Source organism: Narcine bancroftii, chromosome 2, assembly GCF_036971445.1.
Source record: "Narcine bancroftii isolate sNarBan1 chromosome 2, sNarBan1.hap1, whole genome shotgun sequence".
In the NCBI taxonomy this organism is placed as follows: domain Eukaryota; kingdom Metazoa; phylum Chordata; class Chondrichthyes; order Torpediniformes; family Narcinidae; genus Narcine; species Narcine bancroftii.
The window spans coordinates 254,813,709-254,835,083 of NC_091470.1; the positions used below are offsets into that span (position 1 = coordinate 254,813,709).

General features: G+C 44.0%; 2 protein-coding genes across 12 annotated transcripts in view; one reads left to right on the forward strand and one right to left on the reverse strand.

The window, feature by feature from the left end:
• riok1 (RIO kinase 1 (yeast)) overlaps positions 1-12,329 on the reverse strand; it is a 59,716-nt gene extending 47,387 nt beyond the window's left edge. Inside the window, exons 1-2 of one of the 4 annotated variants that reach the window (XM_069920893.1) lie at positions 11,274-11,331; positions 7,113-7,195 (exon numbers count right to left, since the gene is read on the reverse strand). In XM_069920893.1, the coding sequence (XP_069776994.1) occupies positions 7,113-7,120 (8 nt within the window). In that variant the 5' untranslated portion in view covers positions 7,121-7,195; positions 11,274-11,331. Of the gene's footprint in view, positions 1-7,112; positions 7,196-8,012; positions 8,034-11,273; positions 11,404-12,228 lie in introns of those variants that run through there. The other 3 variants (XM_069920892.1, XM_069920891.1, XM_069920894.1) reach the window with 3 other exon arrangements.
• Positions 11,453-21,375, forward strand: part of LOC138755247 (cancer-associated gene 1 protein-like) — a 107,836-nt gene continuing 97,913 nt past the window's right edge. For 2 of the 8 annotated variants that reach the window (XM_069920872.1, XM_069920871.1), the window contains exons 1-2: positions 12,115-12,558; positions 13,178-13,260. In XM_069920872.1, the coding sequence (XP_069776973.1) occupies positions 12,503-12,558; positions 13,178-13,260 (139 nt within the window). In that variant the 5' untranslated portion in view covers positions 12,115-12,502. Of the gene's footprint in view, positions 11,936-12,113; positions 12,559-13,177; positions 13,261-21,375 lie in introns of those variants that run through there. The other 6 variants (XM_069920873.1, XM_069920876.1, XM_069920869.1 and 3 more) reach the window with 5 other exon arrangements.

Below are 21,375 nucleotides of genomic sequence, written 5' to 3' on the forward strand. Positions count from 1 at the left end.
AGAAAGGATGAGTACCGGAAAGCGGTAGATGCATTAAATGCACACTATGTAGTGACACCGAATGTTACAATTCAACGCCATTTGTTTCGGAGAATGAGACAAGAAGATGGCCAGACAATTGCTCAGTACGTGACGAGACTACGCCAGCTAGCTGTTGGATGCAATTACATGCCAGCTGATTTGGACAACCAATTATTGGATCAAGTCGTACAGCACTGCAGATCAGATAAACTCAGAAGACGTCTACTGGAAAGAGGGAGTGAGTTGGAACTCACCGATGCTTTAACCATTGCTGCTGCATTAGAGGCTGTTGAAGGGCAATTTCACACCATGACCCTGAAAGACAACTCAAGCCAGCAAATTAAGAGGCTCTCACATCGCCATAACCAGCCAAGATATGCGTTGATACAGGACGTGGAGTGTTATCGATGTGGAAACCGAGGTCACTTTGGAAAAGACCCATATTGCACGGCCAAAGGCAAAGTTTGCAGAAAGTGTGGAGGTAAGGACCACTTTGCAAAGAAGTGCAAAAGCAAGTCCAATGCAGACCAGAAGAGGAAGAGTACAACTTCCAAAGGCAAAGCCTGGGGGAAAGGAAAGTATCCTGGAAAGAAAGATACCATTCGCCAGATAGACGGTGACGATGATGAAACCCAGGAGGAACAGAGTTGTTACCAATTTACGTTGAATGAAGTACATCATGAGAAAGTCCCAGTGATCATTGGTGGAGTGACAGTGCAGGTCATTGTAGACTCAGGCAGTGACAGTAATGTGATTGATCGACATTTATGGGAGAAGTTGAAAAGGAAAAAGATCATCTGTACCTCAAAGAAATGTTCCAAGAAACTGTATCCATACACAGCAACCAAGCCATTGCAGACCATTGGATGTTTTACTGCAACTGTTGAAGCTGGAGATAAGTACACCGAAGCAGAGTTTATGGTCATAGAAGAGAGGGGAGAACCATTGCTGAGTAGAAGCACAGCGCAAGACCTGGTAATACTTCATATTGGAGCTTGTGTCAATTCAATTCAGTCATACGAGGATATGAAGCAAGAATTCCCCGCAGTCTTCCAAGGAGTAGGAAAGCTGAAAGGTTGACAATTGAAGCTAGCGGTAGATGAAACGGTCAAACCCAAGGCACAACCAATGCGCCAAACTCCGTTTGGACTCGTGGGAAAGTCGAAGCCAAAATTAAAGAATTGATGGAACAAGACATTATTGAACCGGTGGAACATTCGACACAATGGGTCAGCCCAGTAGTGATTGTACCCAAACCAAAGGGTGACATAAGACTATGTGTTGACATGAGAATGGCCAATGAACCTATAATTAGAGAACGACACCCTATACCAACAGTGGAGGAAATACTTCAAGAACTAACTACCAGCAAGGTATTCTCAAAAATTGATCTGAAATGGGGCTATCATCAATTAGAGCTGGATCCAGGTTCCCGAGATGTAACAACATTTGTGACTCACTGTGGATTGTATCGTTACAAGAGACTATCATTTGGAATTAATGCAGCTTCAGAGATCTACCAGTATGAAATCCATCGAGTGATTCAAGGCATTCCTGGAGTTGCCAACATTTCTGACGACATCATAGTCCATGCACCAACAAAGGAAGAGCATGACAAACGGTTGAGGCGTGTACTATCTAGACTACAGGAGGCAGGCCTTATCGTGAATGGAAACAAGTGCCAGTTTGGTGTGTCAGAAATGGACTTCATGGGACACAGACTTACACGGGAAGGACTAAACCCTGCAGAGGCCAAGGTGAAAGCTATTGCAGAGGCACGTGCACCTCAGAACGCAACAGAGGTGAGGAGTTTCCTGGGATTGGTCAATTTTTGTGCAAAGTTCATTCCTAATTTTGCTACAGTGGCAGAACCACGAAGGAAACTAACCAGGAAAGGTGTACCTTTTCATTTTGGATCTGAGCAGAAGAAAGCGTTCACAGCGCTGAAGCAAAGCCTGACAGATGCAAAAACTCTTGGATATTACGATCCGGCGGCATCAACCAAAGTCATAGCGGATGCCAGCCCAGTTGGTTTAGGAGCCGTGTTGGTCCAGATGCATGATGGAGGACCAAGAATCATTGCCTATGCCAGCAGATCGTTATCAGATGTGGAAAGAAGATACTCTCAGACAGAGAAAGAAGCACTCGGACTGGTATGGCGCTGTGAGAGGTTCCATGCATATTTATACGGCATTGAATTTGAACTCATCACAGATCATAAGCCATTAGAGGTGATCTATGCACCTAGATCCAAACCATGTGCCAGAATAGAAAGATGGGTACTCAGACTACAACCCTACAAATATAAAGTAATCCACATTGCAGGGAAAACAAACATTGCAGATCCGCTGTCCAGATTGGTGAAGGATGGTGGTCCACATTCCAAGTCAGAATTGGGAACAGAAACAGAGAGCTTTGTACGCTTTGTAGCTATTCAGTCGACACCGAAAGCTGTGACTACGAAGGAAGTCGAGAGAGAATCCGAACGTGATCCAGAACTTATGGAAGTAAGAGAATGCATACAGAGTGGACAATGGGACAAGTGTACTCACAAGGCTTACATTCCCATTAGAGACGAACTTTGTTGCATCGGACAGTGTGTATTAAGAGGTTGCAGATTGGTGATACCGCAAAGATTGAGACCGAAGATCGTATCCTTATCGCATGAAGGACACCTAGGCATTGTTGGTACCAAGCAAAACCTCAGGACCAAGGTATGGTGGCCAAGTTGTGATAAAGATGCAGAGAAATTTGTTAAAACTTGTCACGGATGTCAAATCACAAGTAGGAGTAATCCGCCAGAACCGATCTGGAGTACGCAACTCCCGACGGGACCATGGATCGACGTAGCTGTTGATTTTCTTGGACCTTTACCGACGGGTGAATCAATTATGGTAGTGATAGATTACTACAGCAGATACTATGAGTACGTGGTGTTGAAGTCCACAACCACTGAAAAAACAATACAAGCATTAGCAGAGATATTCGCAAGATATGGACTACCTGTTACATTATACTCTGACAATGGTCCACAATTCATTTCAGAGACATTTGCGGAATACATGAGGATCACAGGTATCCACCATCATAAAGTAACTCCGAAATGGCCGCAAGCCAATGGAGAAGTAGAGAGACAAAATCAGCCCATTGAAAAACGATTGAGGATTGCACACGCAGAAGGACAAAATTGGCGAGAAGCATTGCTATCTTATGTGGCTATCTATTGAGCAACGCCTCATGCAACCACTGGAAAAAGTCCTGTAGAAGCATTTTTTGGGAGAAAAATCCGCTCAAAAATGCCAGAAATAAAGGAAATCCGAGATGACCAGGAGATGAGTGACCACGTTACTGAAAAGAAAGGTGCAGCAAAGCTGTACACAGATTCGAAACGTGGAGCCAAGTACTCAGACATCATGCCAGGAGATAATGTTCTAGTGAGGCATGAAACTGATGGTAAGCTAGACACACCTTATTACCATCAACCCTATACTGTCGTATCCAGAAGTGGCAGTATGGTGACAGTCAAGTCTCCGACTGGAGTCCTGTATAAGAAAAATGTATCAGGTGTAAAAAGGTACCAGTCCAGAGATACATCGAGCGAAGAGGTTGAAAGGCCAATACGAGATGCTGAAACTGAGAGACCTGATGATGTTCCAGAGGCAGTTACCAGCACTCCTGATGAAGTGACTAGAGCGCCAGAAACACCCGAAGCCGTGGTGAGCAGTATTGCCGACGCCAAGAGTGAACAACCGAGAAGCGACGACAATATCGCAGGCAGGCCGAAACGAAACCGGAAAGTGTCCAAACGATACGAAGACTTTGTGCCATAGTTTTAATAAGAACTTTGGGACAGTATTTAATCTTATATCATAAAGTGCATGTATGAGTGCTGTAGGAAGTAAATTTTATGTAGTTGAGTTATAGTATTACCATTAGTTACGATGTTTGTATGTTTCCGAGGGACATTGGTAAGTGAAGGTAAAGTTTATTTCTGATTAAAGGAGGGATGTCATGATAATGAATATGTATGAGATGTACCAGAAGTCACGTGGTATGAGGGAGAGATAAGAACACAAGCAGGAGAACAAAGGAAATGGGAAAATAAAGCCACTGAGAAGTTTACCTGATAAAACTTGTGTTTAATGTTTTATTAACTTCACATTTCGGGCCACAAATGTGACAATCTCGTTGATAATGTAACTGTCACATGGTTTGGAGAAATATATTATCGAATTCAGGCATTTTTGTAAGAGTTCAGTTTGGAGTTTACAGAAGTCAAAACCCTGCGACACACAGGGGTTGAAAATCTTGTGGAAGATAGGGTTGAGTGATAATATCTGTAATAAGTGCTGTGTGTATTACTCCTGGAAAAAGGGGAACACAGAATCAGTGGCTTTTCAAATAAGGAAGACCACTTTGATATCTTTTTGGGAAAGAGGACAGAATTCTCCTGGGTCTATTTTTGTATAGCCACTTCGTTTAACCCTTGTCTGGATTTGTGAATTCAACATGGAAGAAAATAGTCACATTCCCTGCCTCTGAAAAGAGGGCAGAATTGTGAGTAAAGAGATCTGAAGATATGGTGTTTGAAAGCATTTTGTAATTATTTCTGAACTGAGAATTTAAAATCTTCAAGCAAGACTAAAATGATGCTGAAGTTTTAAAAATTGACTTTTCAGAGGGGAATTTTTTTTTTTTTTTTTTTTTACACACGCACATTTGCATTTTACATTTACGCATGTGAGGTTAAATTTAGAGTTAAGTTTAGATAGGAAATGTTTTGTTATTAGTAATTTAATTAAAAAACTATCATTTTGAATTTACCACTGTCTGATGAATTTTCCATTGCTAACAGTCCCTTTAGTACCAAAAATAATTAAAAGGGTTGTTAGTTTGTAACACTCTTGAATCCCAGCTCTGGTACTATGTTCCATAAGCCAGTGTCCAGCAGCCCATAGCCAGGGCAGCTCTCCCAACTGCAAATCACCCACAGCCAGTGTGGGTCTCTCATCTGCTGAACCCTTTGCTGGTCTGCTGCTGTGGTCATATTCCCTTTAGGGTTCTTCAGTCACCGAGCGCTCACTTGCCCACTGCTGTGGTCACCGTTCTGCCAGGTTGACTGCTCTGCTTCTCCTTCTCAATGGGGGTGGGGGTGCTACCCCCATTTCTGCTGTCCTGTGCCAGACTGTTGCTCCTCCGGAGTCAGCGTCTGCAACCCCTCTTGGCTGCTGCCAAGCACAGGTGCCACCATCTTGGGCACAGTTCTTGCAGTTGCATGGTTTTATTTACAAACACTGTCGGTTCCTTTAACGAGCCGTTAAAAGCCTGTACCGTGCCTCTGGCATTAGACAGGGCTGTTGAAACCTTCAGAGCAGCACTGTCTCCACTCCCCCAAGTCTGCAGCGGCTCCAACAGTGCAGCCATACTTGTTTTCTTCCTCAAGTCCTCTGTAAATCTCTAACCCCTTACCTCAAAACCTGTGGCCTCTAGCTAAAGAGATCTTTGCTGGGGTGGGCCAGTGGCACAGCTAGCTGAGGTGTTCAAGCAAACCTTGTACAGTTCTGATCTTGGATTCTGTCTGTGTGAAGTTCGAGTTTTCTCCAGGTCCTTTCATTTCCTTTAAGAGTGCAAAATTAAGCATGTTGGTAGGCTAACAGGCCACTAAATGAGTGGTAGAAAGTGATGATGGAAATATGGGAAGATTTAAATGGATTAGGGTAGTATTCGTGATAACTTGATAGGCCAAAAAGCTGTTTTCCATATTCAAAATGTAAATTTCCATGACCTCTGCTACGGCAACTTCGCAAATTTCTCTCTGTTCTCTACCTGCTCCTCAATTTTGTATTCTTGTATTACTTAAAATGATTCTACAAACATCCTTCTCCTGACTTCCAAGCATTCTCCACTCCAAGAAAAACAAATTCAACCTATTCAGTTTCACCTGGCTGCTACATTCCATTTCAGACAAAATTTGGTTAATCTCCTCTGCACCCTCTCCAAAGCAAACACATCTTTTTTATGCTGCTTGACCACAAATGCACACAATACTCCAGCTGGTCTAATGTATTATCATTACATTTGTAGCATATGCTCCTTGCTCTTACGTTCTATGTCCTGGTTGATGAAAACAAGCACCTTGTAAAGGTTCTCAACCCCTTATTTACTGCCAGTGATCCTTGGAGATATACATCAATGTCACTTAGTCTATTCAAAGGTCCTATTAATCAATACTCCAATTGAATACACCTCCTAAAATGTGGTTTTTCAGGATTAAATTTGAACTGTGATTTCAGTGCTTACCTCAACAACATTTTCGAGCCAAGTCTCACTCCTTATTATCCATATTACCATCAATCTTCAGGTCATCTGTGAACTTAGTAATCATACGTCCTACATTCAACATCCAGATTGTTGAGCAAGAGAGGAGTACAGTATTGGTTGCAAGCATCCTATTGAACAAACAACCCTTGTTCATCAGCCTCTACTACCCATGACCATGCCAATTTCAGATCCCATTTTCTAAATTGCTCTGCATCTCATGGGCACTTGAACCCATTTCCCATGTGAGACCTCATCAAATTGCTACTTTGGCACCAAAGAGCCTTAAATTTTCCTTGTTAACCTCTTGCTTCTAATATAGTTATAAAATGCTTTGGTGTTTTCATTAATCTTGCCAACCTGTGGTTTTTTTTATGTACCCTCTTTGCCTTGATTACTTTTTCAATACCCCACAACACATTCTATATCCTCTAGGGCAGGGGTGGCCAACCTTTTAATTTTTAATTTAGATATACAGCATGATTACAGGCCATTTTGGCCCACAAATATGTACTGGTGGTGTAGGTTTTGGGCATCATGGATGAGCGAGCCGAAATGGCCTATTACTGAGCTCTATGTCTAAATTAATTAAAAATTAAAAAAGGTTGGCCACCCTTGCTCGAGGGCATCATAAATTTCAATTCACTAAGCCAGTCATAAGCTACCTTTTTGTCTTTATTCAACCTTTCAAGTTCCTTTGATACCCAGGGTTTCTTAGAAATGTTGATCTTAACCTTCACCATTATAGCAACACATTGGCCCTTAACACTCACCATTTCATTTTTGAATGCCTCCAATTTCAAGTAGCTGCTCTAACCCAACTTTGTTCAGGTCTTTGGTTCACATATGAAGGAATCTATTTTTAAGTCATCCAGAAACAGCAATTTATTAAGGAAAAGCACGACTGATTTTGTCTTTATTAAATACAGAATTCCCTAGCCTTAAAACCATTGTTAAGAAAAAGAACATAGTTCATGTTTACTGAAAGCAGAACCCACAAGCTTTTCCCAGACAGCTAGATTAACTAACCATTCGAAGACACTTTAAATTGCACATTGTTAAACAGGTTGACAGAAGGGTTAACGACTTATCAATCTAACAGAAACTGTCAAAATCTACTGTTCCAATCCTAAACATTTTCGTGGGTGAGCACAGCTGTTTCCCCATTTACAACTGCTAGCAAACAAGACAGCTTGTCAAAGCAAATACAGAAGGCATTGACTTGGCCTATCATATCTGGAGCCGATAAAGGTTTCTTTCATCTTTCAACCCGAGTATCTTAAAGATTTGATTAACTCTCCAGACTAATAATTAGCATTTCATAATTAAAACTTAAACCAAATGAACACAAGACACAGATGTATCGGGTTTCCCAAACAGAGTTCCGTGGAAAAGCCTAGGGGTTCTGCGGAAGAAATGACAGGGATCGGTTTTTCTTTAAATTACTTTTTAAATTGGTTTCCAGGAGGGAAGACAATATGCCAGCTGCGGGAGTGGGGGAGATGCGCAGGACCTTCTGCTGACGCTCACCTCAGCCGCTCATTTTCCCCAAACTGCTCCCAGGCTTGGCCTGTCCGTTACAGGGTCCGGCGGCGGGGGAGGGGGCTGGTGCGCTACCTTTTGAATGCCTTCTTGGAATGCATTCTTGATATTGCACGACTGCCTGTACTCACAGGAAGTGGAACTGCCCGAGAGCCAAGTGAAGTAAACAGTCCAGACACCATGTTTCTTGCTCCTTCAAGTTTCAATGAGCCTCTGCCAGAGTGGAAAGGTTAAAGATCTCCGCTGTGTCAGGCCGACTTTTTGTTCGAAAGTTAGACATTGAGGTCCTCTGTGATTAAAGAAAATGCTTCACTGGAGAAATCGGGTCTGTTTTATTTGTAATCCCACTCTGGTTATTCATTTTAAATTAGTTTATTTTGCTGGATTATGCCTGTCCAACAAGGAGGTGATCAGTCTTTTTGTAAGGTTAAAAGCTCTCGTGATTTGTGGAGCCGTGCTTGGGGAAAGGTCCCCACATCTCATATTGTTCACCTGCTGTTTCCCTGCCAGTGCAACTCACATTGGCATGGCTCACCAGAAAGAAGAAAGTGTGTCAGGGCTGCAAATCATTTCACCACCACATTCCTTACTTGTACCAAAGTTTGCAGAGTGTGAAGGGTGGGGTGTGACTCAAAAAACACTCTCCTTTGTAGCATGTATAATATCCCTCTTCCTCAACCAATCAGATTTACTGTTTTTCAGCGCCTGCTTTTCTCCGCGAGTTCCCAGGAGGATTAAGGTCCAGAAGCTCCTCCCCATCTAAACCACAGTGGTCACTTTCCATGTGTGATCACTATTGCTCCACTTCATCTTGCCACCCAATTCTGCCTGAAGAACTTGTGCCCTAAATGACAGAATTGTCCATTCTTTCACCACATTTCTAATATTAGCAACACTATCAAAATCTTGAGTTAATCACATTGAGACATTAAAAAAAAGTAGCCAACTCAAAACGCTACTAGTGATCCTGCATTAACATGTCAATCCAGCAAAAAACAATAGTTTTCAATAAGGTTGACACCCAGCAGTCATCAGGCTAGCCAAAATGAAGATAGTAAGAACATTTAAGACTTCAGCAAAAAAAACAATCAACATATTTACAGAATAACTACAAGATTTATTCCAAGCAGAATAACTGTGCCTGCATGAAATAGCACCAATAGGATACCCAAAGAGCAGGGAACAAGCCAGGCACCCATGGTTATGCTTGGACAATTGGGCTACCCATGGGCACCACTATGGTGAGCGTACAAATTGGGCAGGGAGTGTGCATTCTTAGGATCCTATCCAGTGTAGAACATGGCCTATTTCCACAGCAGAAAGACCAGGACTGCATACAGGAGACTGCAGATGCAGGAATCTAAAGACAAGCAAAATTTGGTGGAGGAACTCAGCGGGTCAAGCAGCAAAACTAGAGAAAAAATGGTCTTCATCAAGAAAAGTGACAGTCAGCACTCATTCTCAGGGTGACAAAAGCAAATATTGTGTAATATTACATCTGTTTTATGACATTAAAGGAATCATGAATTAATGCACTCTGGGTTTTGGAATCCCAGCATTTTGCAACCAAGTTACAAAAGATAAAGTTATATATAAAGGTTTTTTTTTCCTGCTGTGTCAAGGGGTAGAGGGGGGCCAGGGCAGACAAGTGGGCAATGGAGGAGAAGCAGGTGAAGGCCTAGTTGATGGTGGTTGAGAAGAAGTCACATGAAGGCAGACATTTCAGATGATCTCGACTGGAACATCATCTTTTTTTTCTTTCTGACTTTAAGGGCACCAGGCATTTTCTGCTGATGGCACATCTTTGCATGCTTTCAGATAATTTTAGATCTGAAGGGACTCTCTTTTGGAAGTAAAACACAAAATCTGCAGAAAGCATGGTTGAAGTAAAAACACAATGCTGGAGAAACTCAGTAGGTCCTTTACAAAGGAAAGACAAAGATACAGAACTTGAGCCCTTCATCAAGGTATGGAAAGAATACAGGCAGGCATTTGAACAAAAAAGGGGAATGGAGTGGGAGGGAAGGAGTGGGGTCCTAAAGGCTGGAGGTAATGAGGAGAAGGGAGGGAGAATGGAGAGTAGGTTAGTATACACTGGAGAAGTCAATGTTAATGCCATCTGGCTGGAGAGTTCCCAGATGGAAAATCCAGTGTTCCTCCAGTTTACTATGGACTTGGTGGGATAATGAGGCCATGGACAGAAATGAGTATGGGAGTGGGGCCCAGAATTGAAATAGATGGCCACTGATACAGACAAAGCCAAGGTGCTCAGGGAAGCAATCTCCCAGTCTGTGCCCAGTCTCTCCCATGTAGAGAAGGCAACAAAGGGAGCACCAAATGCAGTAAATCAGTCCTGTGGATACACAAGTAAAGTGTTGCTTCATTTGAAAAGCCTATTTGGGGCCCCGGACTGTGGCGAGGGAGATGATTTGGGCACAAGTGTGGCATTTCCTGCAGGGACAGTAGAAGGTGCAATTGGTAGGGAGGGATGAATGTACAAGCGAGCAGTCCCTACGGAAGGCAGTGAGGGGAAGATGTGTCTGATAGTGGGATCCTGTTGTAAGTGCTGAAAATTCCAGAGAATAACATGCTGGATGCAGAGGCTTGTGGGGTGGAAGGGAAGGATAAAGAGAATCCCACGTTTGTTGTGTATTAGGGTAGAGGGGGCCAGGGCAGACAAGCGGGGAAATGGAGGAGAAGCAGGTGAGGGCTGAGTTGATGGTGGAGAGAAGAAATCACATTTGCGGAAAAGGAGGCAGACATTTCAGATGATCATCTTTCTTCTCTTTCTGACTTTTTGTGTAACATTATCGGTTTTATTACATGACATAAAAGAATCTTGAAATAACAGAGGACACCCGATTATAGTGAGCGGAGGAAAGTTTAGGGGAAACGTCAGAGAAAAGTTTTTTAATAAAAACAGGGTTGGTGAGTGGCTGGGGCCGATACCACAGAGGCGGCACACGGATGTAAGGAAAGTGGGTGATGGGCTGTGAGATTGTGCGTGATTAGATTGATCTGGTATAGATTTATATCAGGCCCACCCAGTTCTCTATTCTAAGCTTCAGCTCAAAACGTTTTCTCCCACTGGTGCTGAGTTCCTCCAGCAAATTGCGTTTGACTTCGGAGAGAGAGTGGGGCCTTGTCTAGGCCAGGAGGAACAGCTTTACTCCACGGAGCCTTGCCCCAGTTGGGTGGGATGGGGGGGGGGGGGGGGGGGGTGGGGAGAAGAAGAGGGGATAGATCCTCCGCCGCCCGGACCCTTGCCACCCGGGGAACCTTATCTCGGGGATGGACGGACACGGCTCGCTAACCGAACGGTGTTAAAGCTTCCAAGGGCGCTGGCCGAGCGACGACCAACACCGAAGCCGAGGAGCCCTCCGGCTGCTTACCTCTCACTGGGCTCGGCGTCGTCAAACTGTCCGGGCACCGGTTCCTCACCCCGGCAACCGAGCGCGCTCATCCCCCAACCGGCACCGACCTCGGGCAGGGGCAGCACGCTGTCTCACGCCGGACGTGACGTCACGCGAGCGTCGCAACCCAATGGAACATCGGACTTCCAGCCCGGATGAGGGATTGAGAGGTGGCAACGTGGGAAGTGGGTCGTCATGAAAGGAACCGCCGGGGGTGAAGCATTGCTGGCTCATCTTGGAGAAGATGATCTTTCAATTGAAAGTTACAGTAAAGAAAATGACTTCTCCCAGGAAAATTACCTTTTGAATTCGGCTACGAATTCGACTTAATTTCTATTTCCAGACTGCTCAAAAACCTCAGATCTTCCATTGCATGGACTTCGCGAGTGAATGTTACACTGAAAGCGATTTTAACTGGCTGGAGAATTTATTTGGGGAACAGCTAGTTTTAAAAAAACTAGCCACGTCTACGGGGGGTGGGTCGAGATAGACAGTAAACTGTAATGCATTCGTTATAATCTGGACCCTGCGAGACCTGCAGAGGCCCTTGCGTGTTTACTACAAAGTCTATAGCGCCTGTGCACTTTCTTGCTTCACTTCATCAAGCAATTTTCCGTGACGAGGGGTCCGGCTCAGAGAGGGTGAGGTCAATGAGGTTCTGGGAAAGGTTTATTTTATGTTTGCCGTTCATGCATTCGGCACCTTTTAAAAGGAATGGAGGGTATTTTAAAAATATATATATTTTGCCAAGTACTGCTATGTCATTCTTCTCAGGATTCTATTGTCAGTTTTAATTGTGTGCTCACAACTTTCTGGCAGACTGAGATGGAATGCCAAACATATTGAACAAGACTGTGAAATGTAGTGCTGTGTAAGTATTAAGATACAGTTTGTGCTTTCCTTGTCCGAAGGACAGCCCATTAAAACTCCTTACTTTGTTTTCAGTAAGTAATACATGGCAATTCCGTCGAGCCCAACTTGCTAAATAGGATCTTCGCCTCCACGGTGTTGCAGGCGCCGCTATTGGATAGCGTCATAGAATGATCCGGCTGGGACTTAATTGAGCCTTTATTGCGTCATAAATCCCACTGTGAATGACGTCAGTAAAATAGGTCCTGCTTTTTCCGGGGTGAAAACCAGTGATGAACGCCCAACTGGTAAGGGCAATGGCGTTAAGTTTATGTGCTTTTAAGTTGCAGGTCGATTAAATGAAGTCATGTGTTATGGAACCCACCGAGAGGGGAACAGCGAAAAGTCCTAAGCGGTGAGCATTTAACCGTGAAGAAAATAAGCTCACTACATTCATTCTGTCGACCAAACACTGCAATGCTTTATCTCTTTTACGTCTGCTTTCATTATTGACTGAAGGAAGGGTGGTTGCTATTGAGCTTCTTGCACCCACGAACAGCAAATAAGTTGAAGGCTATTTTTGTATGACGAGTGGTTTTTTTTTGTTGTTGCAAGGACACAGGACAATTTCCTAAACGCGTTCAAATGTTATCTGTGACGGTCATCTGAGTTTGTAAATCAGGCCAGAGTTTAAAATCTCATACAAATGGTATCATTTCTGGCAATATAATTTGACTCTGTATTCCACCAATGTATCAGCCAAAATTGTGTGTTTATAAAATATAATTTTAACTTTCTGACTCAGAAACAAGTGCAACCAAGTTGGTAAATATATTGAATTGTAGCACCTGTGCTGGAAGATATGGACTGGCCTGCAAAATGACAGTGGCACTCCAATGAAACCTCAAGAATGGAAATATAGATTTAATGCCTTTCTTGTTAACTTGTCCTTATCAAATTTACTAATGCTTCAATAATTCTTATCTTTGTTAAATAATTATTTCTTGCCTTTTGAAAAAATGTCTTTTATCTAGTACCAACAATGTACAGACTGGAGGGACCCATGATAACTTTGAAAAGCAAAATAAGCACTGGTCGAATATTGGCTTTGCTGAAGGTAAGGGATCCTTGGGATTCGGCTAACCAGCATGTGGTTTGGATCATTTAACATCTTGAAATCCACCTCTGTTGGGGGCTTTGAATTGGTTGCATTTTTATATGCTATTAAACCAATAAAAAAAATAAAAGTTTGTAGTAAAATCTAATCCTGGTTTAATATGAACCAGTTATTATAAATAGAATGTGAATGAAAGAATTTGGAATTATTGAGTAACAGGTTTCCTTGTCAAACTTTCTGCCACACAAATGTATTTCCTGAAATTCTAACAGCTAGAGAAATTTTAGTTGTGGTAGAATAAATGTTTAAATTACTCAATCTGCAATAACACAGTTATAGAATAAATTAGTATTTGAATAAATCTGTCTATGACACAGAAATATAGCACAGATGCATAAGAATATTAAGTCATAAATGGGAAGTATCTACAATCATTTATCAATGCTAAAATTATATTACAAAGTGCTCTGGCGGCACTGCAACTTCCAGGAGGCATCAAACCCGCCATGTGACATCAGTGCGTGAAGACATCTGCGGGTGTCAAGCGCGCGATTCTGACTTTTAAAAGGTTGTGCGGGTGATAAAGAATAAATCCGTTTGATTCACTCAAGAAATGCCTTGTGTAGTTATTTCGACGTGGCCACAATCGGTGACCCCAACGAGTCCAAAAATGTATTTTTGGACAAACCTGGCTCTGCAGCCGTTGCTAGCGCCTTTCTGGACAGCTGAGCTTGAACTGTGGTTACAACCGGCTGAAACACAATTTCACCTTTGCAAAGTTGAATTGAATACCACTCATTATTACCATCTTGTCAGTGCCCTGAACCATGCCATTGCTAAGTGGGTTGGTGACTTCCTTTGGGATCCACCACATACCAGCAAGTATGACACTTTTAAAAGCAATTGTATTACATGTATATGGATGTCCTGTAGAGAAAGGGCAGTCAGACTACTACATTTCGATGGGTTGGGAGACTGTGCTCCTTCAGAACTAATCAATCTGGATAACTGTGTTTTTGGATGAGAAATGATTGATTTGTTGGGGTATAGGATTATTCAGGAAGGTGTGACTCCACTGACAACCAAAGTTGAGGCCATTACCAAGTACTCAATACCTGCTATGATTAAAAGCCTGCAGAAATTCTTGGGGATGGTAAATTTTTACTGTTGGTTTCTTCCAGGAGCAGCTCATAATGAAGCTGCTTTTCGATTTACTGTCTGGAAACGCCAGAACCACCCATTGGTCTGAAAGGGGAAACTATGCCTTCTTGAAGATGAAAGAATTGCTGACTCAGGCCACTATGCTCAGCTACTCAGTTTTAAATGCAGCCACCACCCTTTCTACAGATGCTTCCAGTATGGCTGTAGGAGATGCACTTCATCAATATGTCAACGGGCAATAGAAACAGTTAGCATTCCTTAGCTGCTATCTTGGTGAAGCAGAGGAGAAATACAGTACTTTTGACAAGGAGATTTTGGTTATTTACTTTTCTATTCGACACTTGCGTTTTTTTTTTGGAAGGCAGAGATTTTACTATGTACGCTAACCACAAGTCCTTAACTTTTGCATATTCCAAGGTTGCAGAGTCTTGGTCAGCTCAACAGCAATTATCGTTCATTTAAGAATTCTCCACAAAAATACGACATATTTCCAGAAAAGACAATGTAGAAGCTGATGTACTTTCCCGCTCTGCTCCACTTGAGGTTTCATCTGTAGATCAAGGTATTGACGGCGCAGCTTTGGCCGCAGCACAAGAGCTGCAATCACAAACCTTCAGTTGAAAGACATCCAGTTTGGAGTTAATGGTAAACTACTCCTCTGTGATATATCAACACATCACCTGTACCCAGTAGTTCTGGCAGCATTGAAACGTCAAGTATTCAACTCTGTTCATGATCTCTCACATCCATTGATAAGATTGACCATTTGTATGGTTTCGGACAGGTTCGTGTGGCACGGTCTTAAAAAAGATGTTACACAAATGGTGAGGTCCTGCATTGCCTGCCAAAAAGCAAAAGTTCAGCGGCATATTAAGGCACCACTGCAGTCCTTCCTGGCAGTTACTTGCCGTTTTGCTTGTATCCACGTGGACGTCGTTGGTCCACTTCCTATTTCAAGAAGATACTGTTGTCCTTTTACAGTAATAGGTTTATGCGGTGGTCTGAGACCGTGTCTATAGTAGATGCTACAACAGACACGTGCTCGGGCGCTCCTGGGTGTCTCATTTTGGTTAACTGGCACGTGTTACTTCGGATAGAAGACCACAATTTACTTCCTCGCTGTGGACAGCCTTGTCTCACTTGCTCGGTACAACAATTCATCATATGGATGCATATCCTCCCCAGGCCAATGGAATGGTGGAAAGATTTCATCAGCATCTCAAGTCTGCCTCGATGGCTCGGTTAGAGGGCCTGAACAGAGCTGATGAGCTGCCCTGGGTATTGCTGAGTGTTAGAAGAACTCCAAAGGAGGACCATCAAGCTTCTACTCCAGCGATGATCCTAAGGATCTGTTGAGCAGGCTAAGGGAGACTGGAAGAAAATTGACTCCTATACCACCATCGTCACATGGAGAACACTTCTTTTGTGCCTGAAGATCTCAAAAATTGCGAATATGCCTTCATTAAAAGGGGAACACTTGGTCAACCTTTACAGAAGCCCTACAAAGGACATTATAGGATACTGAAACAGACTAGGTCGACCTGTATTTGGACATTGGGGGGAAGCCACAGTCTTTCACTATTGACAGGCTTAAACCAGCTCATGTGGACAAGTCTTCCGCACTGCAGCAGGCAACAGTCTGTCACAGAGGTCGACCACCTAAAAGATAGACAAACCTTTCTGCTCGTTCTGGGGGCGGAGGAGGGGGGAGTATAGCGGCACTAGAACTCCCAGGAGGCATAGAACCGGCCATGTGACATCAGTGTGTGATGATATCAGCATGTGTCGAGCGCATGATTCTGGCTTTTAAAAGATCGTGTAGGCGATGAAAAGTATCTTTTTGGTTCACTCTAAAAATGCCTTGTGTGGTTATTTTAGTGGTCACAATGGAAGTTCACACTATTGTTGTGATTTCTGGAAGTGACTGGCAACTTCTGAAATATTTTTGGTTTTCAAACCTATATCAAATATACATCTTTTACATAAAATGTTTTTCTTTAAAAATACAAAGTTTTCATAAATATCTATATATTAATATAATAAATACTATTTATACATAAACTTAAGTCAAATAAAACAAAATTTTCAAACAATAAACATTCTAGCCTCCCCACTACCCCCTTCCCTTTTAACATAAGAAATAAATGAATATTGTCTTTCTGTCCACTGTCAGAGCTTACAATCTGCATTCTATTAAAAGGGATATAACATCGAAGCAGCATTATTGTACTGGAGCACTAACTTAATTTAAGCATGGTTGCCAGATCTTGAGGAATGTATCATTTGTTTCTTGTATGTGATCTGTCCATTTCTGATATCCATCGTGCCAGAGCAATCGATGTATCTGACTTCCATGTAACTGCTGCACATTTCTTGGCTACTGCCAATGCAATCTTAATAAAAGATATTTGAAACTCTGTGAGGTTATTGCTAATATCCATAAAATTTCTCAGTAAATATATTTCGAGTTATCTGGAAAGTTAACTCTGGTAATCCTTGTTAAGACGTCTGATCTTTCTTGCCAGAAAGAATGAACTTTTGTACATAACTATACGGAGTGTAGAAATGTTCCTTCCTCTATTTCGCATCGAAAGCATCTGATATTTCTGGTTTTAATTTGTGTAGTCTTTGTGGGGTCAAATATAATTGATGCAAAAAGTTGTACTGTACCAAGCCATACTGCGCATTAATAATTGAGGTTACCCCATCTTTGCACCATTCAGACCAAGATTGTTCTGCTATATTTCCTGCCAGATCTGCTTCCCATCTTCTCTTGATCCATGTAATCCAGGCTATTTTCCCTTCCATTTGGGTATATTACCCATCCATAATGTGTGTTCCAATTCACTTACTCCCGGAGGAGTCCTGTCATTTCCCCAAACTTCTCTTGGAAAAACTCTTAATTGCAGATAAATGAGGAAAGTACCATTTGGAATTCTATAGTTTTTCTTCATTTGTTCAAATGACATTAAGACACTGTCTTTGTAGCAGTCCGCAATAAGGTCAATCCCCTTTTTGTAGCCATATATTTAGAATCCTATTTCCCATTATCATAGGTAGCATCGGGTTATTACTTAATGGCGATCTTAACGAAATTCCAGTTTTTCTTCGTACATTATTGTTAATATCCTGCCAAATTTTTACAATATGAATCAATATTGGGTTTGAAGTCTTTTTCCTAATTTTGAATCCAATTTATAAATAAAATCTTTAATCACTTTTTCATTCATTCCTTTTAATCCCATAAGCACCCATTTTGGTGGATTTAAATCAAAGAAAGATGCCAAAAATCTTAATTGTGCAGCCGAGTATTTTTTTTTTAAATCTGGGAGTCGCTTTATGATCCTATATCAATTTTTCTAATGCTATTCTTGGTACTTTATTATTCCATAGGAATTGTCTTACTAAATTATTTATTGTCTTAAAAAAAACTTTTTTGGTAAATGATTGGTATTGACTGGAATAAATATTGAATTTTTGGCATTATCTTCATTTTGATGCAAATAACTCTCGCCTTTTAACATTGGGCAGGTCCTTCCATTTTTGTAGGTCTTATTCTATATTTGCCAGCAGGGAAGAGTAATTCAATTTATAAGATTATTCAAATTGTTATCAAGCATAATTCCCAGACATTTCATTTTCCCATTTGAGAATACTTCTTGCTTTATATTGTTCATAATCATGATTTGTTAAAGGTAGAATTTCATTTTTATCCAAATTTATTGTATACCCTGATACTCTTCCATATTATTAAAGTTTCCTTTAAATTTTCCAGCAATCTCCCAGGTTCATTGAGAAAGAGTCCGGTAATATCTGTGTTTCTGCTGCTTGCTCTATTACGTCCATGAATAATAGTATTAACAAATCTTTGAATTCTTTGTGAAACTTGAGTGGAAATCCATCTTCGCCCATGACTTTACTAGCCCATGGCATTATTAGCTTGAAGACTGCCATCTCGGGCTTCAAACTCAAGGATGTCTGGGTGCCCAGCAGCCTGGACACATTGCTCTGCGACATCTCAACAGGCATGCCATGCCTGATGGTCCTGCCGCACTAGAGAGCGAAGGTCTTCAGTCTGATCCACGACTTCAATCACCCAGCGGTAAAGACAACTGTGCGGATGGCCGTGGAGTGGTTTGTCTGGTGCAGACTGAAGAAGGAGGTGGCGGAACTGGCCAGGAACTGTACCAGGTGCCAGACCTCCAAGGTCCAGAACTGTACCAGGTGCCAGACCTCCAAGGTCCAGAACTGTACCAGGTGCCAGACCTCCAAGGTCCAGAACTGTACCAGGTGCCAGACCTCCAAGGTCCAGAACTGTACCAGGTGCCAGACCTCCAAGGTCCAGAACTGTACCAGGTGCCAGACCTCCAAGGTCCAGAACTGTACCAGGTGCCAGACCTCCAAGGTCCAGAACTGTACCAGGTGCCAGACCTCCAAGGTCCAGAACTGTACCAGGTGCCAGACCTCCAAGGTCCAGAACTGTACCAGGTGCCAGACCTCCAAGGTCCAGAACTGTACCAGGTGCCAGACCTCCAAGGTCCAGAACTGTACCAGGTGCCAGACCTCCAAGGTCCAGAACTGTACCAGGTGCCAGACCTCCAAGGTCCAGAACTGTACCAGGTGCCAGACCTCCAAGGTCCAGAACTGTACCAGGTGCCAGACCTCCAAGGTCCAGAACTGTACCAGGTGCCAGACCTCCAAGGTCCAGAACTGTACCAGGTGCCAGACCTCCAAGGTCCAGAACTGTACCAGGTGCCAGACCTCCAAGGTCCAGAACTGTACCAGGTGCCAGACCTCCAAGGTCCAGAACTGTACCAGGTGCCAGACCTCCAAGGTCCAGAACTGTACCAGGTGCCAGACCTCCAAGGTCCAGAACTGTACCAGGTGCCAGACCTCCAAGGTCCAGAACTGTACCAGGTGCCAGACCTCCAAGGTCCAGAACTGTACCAGGTGCCAGACCTCCAAGGTCCAGAACTGTACCAGGTGCCAGACCTCCAAGGTCCAGAACTGTACCAGGTGCCAGACCTCCAAGGTCCAGAACTGTACCAGGTGCCAGACCTCCAAGGTCCAGAACTGTACCAGGTGCCAGACCTCCAAGGTCCAGAACTGTACCAGGTGCCAGACCTCCAAGGTCCAGAACTGTACCAGGTGCCAGACCTCCAAGGTCCAGAACTGTACCAGGTGCCAGACCTCCAAGGTCCAGAACTGTACCAGGTGCCAGACCTCCAAGGTCCAGAACTGTACCAGGTGCCAGACCTCCAAGGTCCAGAACTGTACCAGGTGCCAGACCTCCAAGGTCCAGAACTGTACCAGGTGCCAGACCTCCAAGGTCCAGAACTGTACCAGGTGCCAGACCTCCAAGGTCCAGAACTGTACCAGGTGCCAGACCTCCAAGGTCCAGAACTGTACCAGGTGCCAGACCTCCAAGGTCCAGAACTGTACCAGGTGCCAGACCTCCAAGGTCCAGAACTGTACCAGGTGCCAGACCTCCAAGGTCCAGAACTGTACCAGGTGCCAGACCTCCAAGGTCCAGAACTGTACCAGGTGCCAGACCTCCAAGGTCCAGAACTGTACCAGGTGCCAGACCTCCAAGGTCCAGAACTGTACCAGGTGCCAGACCTCCAAGGTCCAGAACTGTACCAGGTGCCAGACCTCCAAGGTCCAGAACTGTACCAGGTGCCAGACCTCCAAGGTCCAGAACTGTACCAGGTGCCAGACCTCCAAGGTCCAGAACTGTACCAGGTGCCAGACCTCCAAGGTCCAGAGCCCCCATCCAGAACTTCGATCCGGCGGTTTGCAGATTCCAGCACAACCACAAGGAGGTTCGATACCTCTCATGGTGGTGGATCAGGCCACAAGGTGGCCAGAGGCTGTCCTAATTAAGGAGGCCTCCACAGAGACATGCACCAGGACTCTGGTCAGCCAATGGATTGCCCATTTCGGAGTCCCGGTGCACATCACTAGTCACAGAGGGGCGCAGTTCACGTCTCCCCTGTGGACTTCGATGGCGAAGCTCCTGGGGGGGGGTCAAGCTCCACCACAGCATACCACCCGCAGTCCAATGGGTTGGTGGAGAGGTTCCACAGGCACCTGAAGGCATCGCTTATGGCTAGGCTCTCTGAACCAGACTGGGGGGATGAACTACCCTGGGTCCTCCTCTGGATTAGGACAGCACCCAAGGAGGGCCTGCAGGCTTCAGCAGCGGAGATGGTCTATGACGCACCGCTTTCCCTGCCGGGTAAGTTTTTCAGCCCAGATCCTGACACCACTGCCACCCACAAAAACCTGCTGGCGGATCTACGCAGGTGACTGGCCTCTCTAGCTCCCCCACCTCTGGCACGCCACAACACCCAGCCATTTCATCTTGACAATGAGCTTGACTCGGCCCAGTTCGTTTTCGTGCGGAGGGGACCACAAGGTGCACTGCTACAGCGACCGTACGAGAAACCATACAAAGTCTTGCACCGGTCCAGCGGAACCTTCACCCTGGACATTGGGGGGAGAGAGGAACTTTTTTTTACGGTGGACCGCCTGAAGGCAGCCCATCTGGACTTATCACAGCTGGTGCAGACGGCTGTGCTCAAGCGCTGGGGCCGGCCGCCAAAGCGACAGGACGCGTAACAGGTTCTGGGAGGTGTGTAGTGGCGCACGTACACATGGCGAACCGGACCCACTTGTATTGCCACATAGCGAGGCAGGAATGGGGAAATGGCATCATCAGAGGTTTCTCTCTGACTCCAGCATCCCTTCCAGTGCGCACCCTGGGTAGCGATTATGATGTCACAATGCACCAGGTGACTGAGCTCATGTCCTTAAAGGGGCATTTAAGTAAAAATTATCATTAACGACTCACAACATGTTGGCTGTTTCTCTCCCACTGCTCATTCCACCACAGAATTACCAATTTTAAAACATATATTGAAAATATGGAATGGGATTCATATGGAGAGAGGG